The sequence below is a fragment of the Malurus melanocephalus genome, unplaced genomic scaffold (assembly GCF_030028575.1).
Source record: "Malurus melanocephalus ecotype Western Australia unplaced genomic scaffold, MMel_1.1 scaffold_135, whole genome shotgun sequence".
Taxonomy (NCBI): domain Eukaryota; kingdom Metazoa; phylum Chordata; class Aves; order Passeriformes; family Maluridae; genus Malurus; species Malurus melanocephalus.
Window position 1 is genome coordinate 103,034 of NW_026623367.1, and position 9,888 is coordinate 112,921.

At 42.0% G+C, this 9,888-nt stretch overlaps 1 protein-coding gene across 1 annotated transcript in view; it reads left to right on the forward strand.

The window, feature by feature from the left end:
• LOC130576320 (uncharacterized) overlaps window positions 1–9,888 on the forward strand; it is an 18,386-nt gene that overhangs the window by 7,677 nt on the left and 821 nt on the right. Inside the window, exons 3-8 of the mRNA XM_057370884.1 lie at window positions 389–511; window positions 748–914; window positions 2,700–2,801; window positions 3,358–5,140; window positions 7,087–7,221; window positions 7,312–7,492. Of these exons, the coding sequence (XP_057226867.1) occupies window positions 769–914; window positions 2,700–2,801; window positions 3,358–5,140; window positions 7,087–7,221; window positions 7,312–7,492 (2,347 nt within the window). The 5' untranslated portion in view covers window positions 389–511; window positions 748–768. The remainder of the gene's footprint in view (window positions 1–388; window positions 512–747; window positions 915–2,699; window positions 2,802–3,357; window positions 5,141–7,086; window positions 7,222–7,311; window positions 7,493–9,888) is intronic.

Consider the following 9,888-nt stretch of genomic DNA (forward strand, 5'->3'; position numbering starts at 1 on the left):
GCCAAGGAATATTTCAGACAATATTTCAGCCCTACCTTTTCAGAAAATACCCAGGAAGGGAGATCTTCCAGGTCCCCGATGGCTTTCACTAAACCAAGTTCTGACCRAGGATTTTCAGTAAGCAAGAGAAAAATTAAATCAATTGAATTCCAGGTTGGAAGTGACCTCAAGTATCTGCTCCAGTCTTTCCTGGCATAAATAATCCTTGAAGAAATAATTTAATTGTGATATTCTTTTCTGGRGCAGTACTTAGGTTACTTTTCTTAYGCACATTTTGCTCCCTGGAGTTCCCAGATGTCAACCCCCCCGTGCTTCCCATGGGTTCTTCACTGGAATGTTTTGTGTTTTCTGGGATGTACAGGGCTGATGTTTTTTTTTTGTTTTCCAGAGGGGATGTGTGTGCCTGGATCAGGTGCATGTCCCGTCCTACAGAGCAGGAGATTCTGAGCTGTGACCGTGCCCYGCCAACCCCTACAATGTGAGACCCGTGGAGAATTCCTATTACTGTGTAGTAAGTAAATTCKGTTCTTTTCATATTTATTTTTAAAAGATGGATTTGTCAGACTTGGCCCAATTTAAAAGGGAGGGAATGTAATTTAAACTTTATCCTTTTGCCATGGCTACATTACATATCCCCAAAAAATTTATCTGGTTCAGGAAACAAAAGCAAAGCTTTGCTTTGCTGCTTTTACTGCTCAATACATGAATATCTAATATTAACAAAAATTTCCCTYTCTTCCCCCACAGGTAAATAGCAGGAAGCAAACCATGGACACTCAGTTATTTTCCCCATTTTTGGGAGCAGTCTCCAGTCCTCCCACGGCCCCGGAATCCTCACGGCTCAGCAGCGACTGGCTGGGGTGTGCTGAGGATTTTGGATCCCAAGCTGCCTTCCAGGAGTGCCCAAAGAAAAGGTACCAGCATTCCTGCTRTGGCCTTAGGGCTCTGCAATGCTTGGATTCTCGTGGTGGAGAACAATTGGGGATTCCGGGTGTTTTTTTTGGGAGAGTTTCTGGCATCACTGGAGGCTCAGTAGATTTTCTTTGCTCTGTARTGGTTATTACTGAGTGTGAATAAAGGTGTTTGTGAGTTTTTCTTCTTTCCATCCTAAAGCCAATGATGGTGACAGAATGGATGGAGTTGTTTGGTAGAGACTGGCACTGCAGCTTTGGACACTGGTGATGCTTTTCTGGTGAACATTTCTAATACCTCACTGCATTTTTTTATCATTTGCTTAATAAGAAAGATAAAATTTGAGGTGGGGAGAAAGGGGAGTCCACTGATTTGCAAGGTGCTGGAAGGTAGCAGTTAAGGAAGATACATGGATTGCAAAAAAACTTARTTTTTCTTTTGCTGGTCTTCCCTGGGAAGCATCACAATGGTGTTTATTTTTGTATAAAAGATCTCACAGCTTTGGTATCAGCTGTAAGAGTTGATTTTAAGCAAAGAGTAGCAATTCGCTATTTAAATATACAATATTTTCTTGAAAGCAGTCTTTAGGTTATTRCAAGGAAGCTTTAAAAACAAAAAGAGTTATGGGATTAGATTTAATGATACTGATAATCCACGTCTAGAGTCATTCTGAGCCTGCAGATATTCAGAATTCCTTGAAGTGTCCTTTATGAAAAAAAAAGAGAAAAAACTTTGCCCTCTGACAAAGACACAGATCTGGTTATCAAATATCAGTCYTGCATTCACAAAACATTTTTAAAGCGTGTTTTCACTTCTGTGTATCCCAAATAAAATCACATCAACCAGATCCCTTCAAGAGCAAAGCAGTCATGGAGTGAGCTAGAACTAAAAATGTGGTGAGGGCTTAAAAGCCAGCAGGGTGTGATTTTCACTGRTTTTCACTGTGGCAGGAGATTAACAAGGTGATTTTCTGATTGTTTATCCCACATTTGATGGTCTCTGTTAATCAGCAGAGTCAGTGAGCAATTAATTATGGTACAGCCGAGGTGGTTGGGGTAAGGTGGCACCAGGGGAAGCTCAGAGATCTTCARGGATGCTAAGAGGAATCAGAATAGGGTGGTGAGGGAAGTTCATTGGGGCAAAATAAATGAGTACAGAGGGAAGGATATCTTTAATAGCATTGTTTTAATTAACTTGTGACTAAGAGTCAGATGTCATCACARACAGCTCTATAAAAGTCTCATCTTGTATCTTGTAGAAGTTGTGCTTGTTTTAAAGTAGTGATGATTGAACCCCTCTGGTGTTTACTAGGAATATTTACTAAAATTTTGACCAAATCCTGTCTAAAAGGGGATTAAAAAAATTGTTCAGCTGTAGTGTAACCTATTATTTTTTGAGATTAGCATAATAGGTTTTGAATTATTTGAAGGAGATGAATTAGAATCCTTGRGACTTTGAGAATATTGTTCCTATTTATGCTCCAAACGTGACAGTCAAGGTTTGAAGGAATGTCCATGGGATAGTTTTGTTTCTTGGAAAGAGAKGGAAATCTTTTGCTGCTTGGGAAGTCTCTGGTCAGGAAAATTGTTCCACTTCTCTTGGGCTGTAGAATTCACAGATGCAGGATGGCATTTCTCTAGAGGGATACTGAGAATACATTAAATGCAGAACAACTAGAAAATGTTGCTAAAATAAATTAAAATTTGACCATTTTATTTTTGCCTCTTTTGTTTAGGAGAAAAATACGTTCATCTATCTAAGCTTTTATTTTATTTTTTTTCTTCCAGGGCACCAATAAACCTTTCTTACTCTGGCAATGGCCCTGATATGTTTGGGTTGGTGTCAAGCATTTTAGAGGAGCCAAACAAGCCAGAACCAGCTACAGATTGGTAAGTTTGTTCTGAATTCATTCAATTTCTGTGTTGTTTTTTTATTCCCATTGTCAAACATGTGATACTCGTTTTCAATTATTTCAGAATTGTGTAATGAAAGTCTTTCAAATCCCCTGAAAACATGGAAATGTCTCTACTTCACTTGCCAGTAAAAAACAAGAAAAGGGCAGTGAACTATTGGAAATGCAAATTTTCTAAAGTTTTCCATCAGCTTTGCAGCATTYGAGGAGGAAAAARAAWATAWTTAATTTTAACCAGTGGGGAGCTGACTGAATACAATGGAATCTAAAATATTTAGTAAATCCAAATAAACACTGCATTTCTGAACGTGTGTCAGATAAAYGGTGTCGGTGATGAGATTTCACAGAACATTTGCTCGCCTGCAGCGCGAATATTCTCCCTGTTTTTGAGGAGAGCTGTGTGTGGCTGGTCAAAAACATAATGTTGGGGAATAGCCATGATATGTGAATTATTTTAAAGCAAGAGGTGGCGATTATTGGGAGATTTTAGGGTATTTCAGTTGTTACAGGAGGTTTGTTTAACTCTGTTACAGGAATTCTCTCTCTCGATTGTTTCCCCCGATGTGGGCGCCTGAYCTSGGCAGCAATGGGGAGTTCCCGGGGMTCTCAGCTCAGCACCCTGTCCAAAACAAGGATTTTAAGGATTTCCCCACCCTGCTGGGCACCAGCTGCCACCAGGAACCCCTGCAGGAGCCTCCTGGTGTGGAGATGCTGCACAGGGGCTTGGARGATCTGCAGCTCCTCGAGTCTTGGCTCTCTCCCTGCGCTCACCCCGACAGTGCCCTSAGGAGCTCCTGCCCTGGGAATTCCTCTTGGCAGAACAGCACCACGATTCCCCAGGAAGGGTTTTCCTTCCCAAATAACCAGCATTTGTGCACTTTTGACCATGTGAGGTTAAATGGAGAATATGAAAAGTGTGGGTCCGATTTTAGCCCTTTTTCTCCTCGGAACAGAGTGAAGGAAAGCCCCAGTGTACAGAAGGAGTTTTGGAGAAGTGAAAGGGCAAGAGGAAAAGCTCTGAAAAATTATGCTCCAGGACAAACTAAGTATTCCCCTGATCTTTCCAATCAGCCTGTTGATAACTCTTGGGATAAAATATCCCAGGAAAACCACCTGTTTTCTAAAAGATACGGAAACTTTACAGCTGCTCACAAACCACAGTCACCCGTTCATCCATCGCTTTATTTTTTCAATCAACCCCTGAAAGAAAATAATTTCTCTGGAGGAATGGGCAGAAAACACCAGGAAACCCATGGCTTTACTTTGGGGGATGGTTTTAATAATAACAATAATAATAATGAGTGCAAGGTGAATATGGGCCCTAAGGAAAGCTCCCATCRAGCAGCTGAATATGATTTATCTGTGAAAAATGTCATGCAAAATGGGAGTTATTCCTTGTACCATGGAGGGGTGTGGCTGGATGGGAAGAGTCTGGCAGCTGCATCTGATATTCCATATGGAAAACAAATGGCCACCAGCCCCCAGTCCTCGTCAGGGGTTTCCACCATGTCTGGGGGCTCCCCCACCCACCAGCCCTTACCACAGCCCCCYTACCACTCCCAGCTCCTTCCTGCCCTCCCTCCCAGGAAAGGTGGGAGCTTACAGACATCTAATGGAGTTTCCAGTCATTTGGGAGTTCCTCATTTCGTCTCAGAGTGCCAGAAGCAGATGAGACCCGTTGGGAGATCTCAGGAGGATGTGCTGGCGAACAAGGAGGGACGACGCCGTAAATTCCCYGTTCATTTTCCACCCGACTGGTTCACGCAGCAGAAAACTGCGGGTGAAGAACCTGAGAAATACCMCAGGTTTCCAAAAAAGCAGAACCAGGAAAACAGCAATAAAGATGACAGGAGAGGCAGAAGGAATTGGATGCCTCATTTGGGATTYGCAGCCCCAAACCGCCAGCCCTTCAACGCGTTCCCAAAAAAGCACGAGCAGGGCGGTGGCAGCTTGTCAGATTTCATCAATCCTTCTCTTCTCCCTTCTTTCCCATTAATGTCTGATTTTATGCAAAATCCTGGCTTTCCTCCATTTAACCACCAATTGTTTTCCTCAGCAAATAATTTCAATTTCCTTCCGCCACCATTTCCATTCTCGGACCTCACAGATCTTTTTCACTACGACGACTTTAACCCCTTGAGTCCCTTCATTGGTGATCTCTTCTCTGGAGACCTCCCTGCCCCCTGCTTTGCCTTTCCAGCCCCATTTAACAGGTACAGAGCTCCCAGGAGCCGCAGTGGCCCCGCTAATGAGCTGCACATCCGGCTCGAGGAGTGCTGTGAGCAATGGAGAGCTTTGGAGAAGGACAGGAGGAAGGTAAAACACAACTGCTGATGGCTCCTGATAAAGGCTTGGCTGGCTTTAAATCGTGTGAAGAAAGAGAGGAAGGTTTATGGTGTTCATTCTTTGGTTGGTTGGGTTTTTCTGGTTGGTTTTTTTTTGTTGTTTAAGGTTGGTTTGAGTTTTTTTTTTGTTGGTTTGTTTTGGGGTTTTTTGGTTCTTTTTGTTGGTTTGCTTTGGGTTTTAATGGTCAGTGATAATCACTGCTTTCTGTTTGTGTTTTTTTCTTGTCATGGTAAATCTCTGGCTTTAGTAAAAAAGAAAATGAASTAACTCATCCTGGGCACCCTTATGTGGCTGTAGAGAAAACCTACAATATGTTTTTTTTCGTTTCCAAAGGAAATTTCAATTTGTGGTCTTTTTATGGGAACTTCCCTGCCTCAGGCTCATTCCAAGAACTGTTGGCAGGGAGGGATCACACTGATAATGARGGTATTGCCCTTGGGAGTGAAAGCTCTGAAGGAGGAGGAAGGGCTTTCCCAGGAGTAGACAAATCCCTGAATCCCATGCCAGGTCTCAGAAACTCAACTGTCCATAACTACACACCGAGTGCCTGGCTGCTTCCACCCTGGAGAAGCCTCCTGGCCATGGGATGAAGGTGTGTGATTAAATTGGATCTGGAAAACACCATTTTCATTCCATCAGCAACAGTGGGGCCTTGCTGATGGACTTTGGGAATTTTGTGCATGGAGCTGCCTATGTTGTCCTCTAATGGTTGTCTTTAAACCCTCTCTGGGTCTATGGATGCAGACTCTTCTCTGCTTGCTGGCCTTCCAGGAATTCTCTGCAAGTGAGAAAGGGAGATGGTGATTCCTGCTCATGTGTTTATAGTGCATTAAATATCAGTTAATTGCTTATTAATTGTAATTCTTAATTACATGGTGTCATTCTATGAATCCATGACCCTTTCCCCATTTGTTTTTTGTTTCTGGATGCCTTTCAGGCTCCTCAAATGATGAGTACAGGTGGAGTCAGCTCTTGTGATCCATGTTAGATGAGGGCAGGGACTAAATAATGTAGTTTAGTCAGTAAAGCAAAAAGAAAAGGACTTTCGGCACATGTCTACAGTACTACACAGTGTGAGTGGGCTTAGCCCTGCCTCAGCCTGCAGTGCAGCCCCAGAGCACTCTCTCCACATCCATTTCACCCTGGAGAAGGAATGAGATACAGAATCTCCTCCTAGTTGCCTGTTTTTTTTTACTCCAAGTGTGAGAATTTCCTATCCAAAAATAGGTTTGGTGATGTTTAGTCACTGTCTGTGTTATGCAGTCGATGTTTTTCTCCACGGGGTTTGGCTCCTGTGTTGATAATTTTTCAGAGCTGGTGTCAGTTTCTGTTAAATGTGGTTTCACCCTGATGCATTTCAGATGCAATTTATGCTGCTGTGATCAGCTGGTTCTTTTTTTTTAATTATCCTAAAATGCGACATTTGAGAGAAGCAGTGAGAGGTGTTGAACTCTGAGGGTGAGCAGAATTGGGGAAATATTCCTGCAAGGAAGCTGGAGAGGAGCTTTTGATATGGGCATGTAGGGATAGGTCAAGGGGGATGACTTTAAACCAAAAGAGGGCAGGGTTACATTAGATTTGGAGAGTTTTTGCTGTGAGGGTGGGGAGGCCCTGGCACAGGGTGCCCAGAGAAGCTGTGGCTGCCCCTGGATCCCTGGCAGTGTCCAAGGCCAGGCTGGACAGGGCTTGGAGAACCCTGGGACAGTGGAAGGTGTTCCTGGCGTGGCAGGGGTGGCACTGGATGGGCTTTAAACTCCCTTCCACCCCAAACCCTTCTGGGATCTGGTGGTGTTTGGGAATGTTTCTCTGTGAGCACAGTCAGAAGTTCAGACAGGACGCTCGCTCCTAATCCTAAATCACAGAGATAACCCCGTGCTCATTTCAAACCATCAGCTGACCAATTGTTTCCCTTTCAGACTGAAGCTGACCTGGCCAGACACTTCCCAGGGCAGTGCATCTCCACCTCCAGCCCTGGCCCTGTGTCCCGGCTCCCTGCCCACCCATCCCGCGTGGATCGCCTGATTGTGGACCAGTCCCGGGAGCAAGCCAGGGTAGGCCTGCTGCAGCTGCAGTCCCTGTCATTCTTTTGGGATYTGTTTGTTTATCAATGAGTACTCGATGATTTTGGTGTTTTTTGGCAGGTGCTGGCGTTAATAGGGACAATGGAGAGGCTCTGCGGTGTCCCTGTGCATGGGAACATCTCCAGGACCTTGGAACTCCACCTGGAAGCCATTCAGGTGACCCAGGCACGTCGGAAGGAGGAGATTGTGAATGCTGCTAACCCCCAGAGTCAGGGGCTGCCACACTGTAACAACGAGAAAGGTAATGCTGCCCATTTCTGGGGCTCTCARAACTTTTTTAAACACTTCATTATGGCTATATTCCACTTGAAATTATGTCAGTCTAAACTACGCAGCAGTTCTTCCCTCTGCATTGAAAGGAAGATACACACGTGTTACTTTTTAAGACTTTCAATCACTTTGAGATCTATTTTCTTTTTTGTTTTTTTCTGTGATTATTTACATATTCTGAAATTTTTTCTTCTTGACTAGAGGGGAACCATGAAAACTGCTCAGCGGCATTTTGTATAACCATAAGTGGATGTCCTAAAAGCAGAAATCTTTTTGTTTTAAAGCAAGTAGCATTATTTACTAGTATTAGTGTTCTTTCTTTTCTCTTCAGCTTATGAAAAAAATATAAAAAAAATTTAATAAAAAAAATAAATTGACAGTGTTGTGTGTGACTGTCTACCTTACCTAAATCACAAACCGACCAGGAATTATATTCTGCATTTCCCAAATTCTGTTGAGGTAAAGCCAGARTAACCTGTAGCAGCAGTAAATGTGGCAATTAATACTTTGGGATTAAAGATCATGTTATTTTTCTTCAGAAAATATCTTTGTCTCAGGATGAAAGAAGAATTCACYTCTTATTGCTGAAGTGGAGTGGACAGTGAGGTTCCTCAGGCTGTGGAATAGCTCTTCCTTGTGAGGGAAAGATAACCTGCAAAGAGAATCAAAATTTATTGCTTGAGCAATTCAGGTGTAAAAATTAAAATACAAAATAAATATAAAATGTCCTATCCTTAAAATCATAGTCCTACCTGCAAACTGACTTATTTTAAAATAACTCCTGAATTTTTTACTCCAAATTAGGATATTTATTAGTGATATTTACTCCAAATTAGGAATAGAAGAAGGAAGGTTCTTGGTCAGGCAGAAGTAGGAGACAGTGGTTATGTGGATAATTGTGATTACGTTTATTGCCAGTATTGAATCTAAATATTGCCAGTATTGAATCTAAATATTGCCAATATTGAATCTAAATATTTCTGATAGAGGACTTAAATATTTCCGATACGGGATCTTACTATTGCCAATGCAGGATGGAAATATTGCCAATGTTGAATCTAAATATTGCCAGTACAGGATCTAAATATTGCCAGTATTAAATATAAATACTGCCAGTGCAGGATGTAAATATTGTCAATGCAGAATGTAAATATTGCCAAAATTGACTCTAAATATTGCCAATGCAGGATCTAAATGTTGCTGTTGTAGAATCTAAATATTGCCAGTAGAGGATCTAAATATTGCCAGTACAGGATCTAAATATTGCCAATATTAAATCTAAATACTGCCAATGCAGGATGTAAGTATTGCCAATGCAGGATCTCAGTATTGCCAGTGCAGGATCTAAATATTGCCAGTATTGAATCTCATTATTGCCAATGCAGAATGTAAATATTGCCAGTGCAGGATGTAACTCACAGCCCTATAATCTGTTCCATGAGTTATGGCATCATCAGGTCTTTGTCCCACTTGTTGAGTGACAGGTTTTGGTGAGACCCCATCCCTTTCTGAATTCCCAGAGAGGTTTAGGAGCAGCTTGGGCAGCTTAGTCCCAGCTTTAGTCAGCAATCTCTGGCTGAAAGGTTGCAATAGCAGCAGTTTTGGCTGGAAATGTGCAGGTTTGCAATCCCTGGCTGTGCARAATTCACAGCTGCAAACAAACCCCCGGYGGAGCTGCTTTAGGATTTTATCTCTGTTTAAGTGGATTTTTGTGCTTTCACTCACCCATCCTGTGAGYACAAAAATCTGTGCTCCCTGTCTTCTCCCTGCAAAATCCAAAAACTGCCTGCAACTTTGGGAGTCCCCTTTGCCTCTCTGCACTGGTATTTTAGACCCTTTGGCAGCGTTTTAGACCCTTTTTACATGAACACAATWCCTGTGAGATGTTGTAGCTGTCCTTATGGGGGCAGCTCACCTGTCCCTTGAACTCAGTTGAACTCAAGGCTGTGAGTCTGATGAAGAACTGATGTCTGATGATTTTTGGTTTTATTTTTTATATACCTTTTAATATATTTTATATACCTTTTTAGATTTTTTTGGTATTTTTTTACATATTTTTTGTACTCTTTGCCTACATGCTTGTCATTTTTTCATGCATGTATCTTTGTATCTTTTTGTATTTTTAATGTATTTTTTGTACTCTTAGCCTACATGCTTGTCATTTTTGCATGCATGTATCTACATGTATCTTTTTAGATATTTTTTGTGTATTTTTTTTGTATTTGTAGCCTACACGCTTTTCATTTTTGTAGCGTGGTATTCTATCTTATTTTTGGGGTTCTTTTGCTAAAAGACCGAACATCCTCAATAGGAGGCTGGTAAGCCTTGTGCTATCACAAAAATTGTGGTTTCAACTGAGGTTAAAGC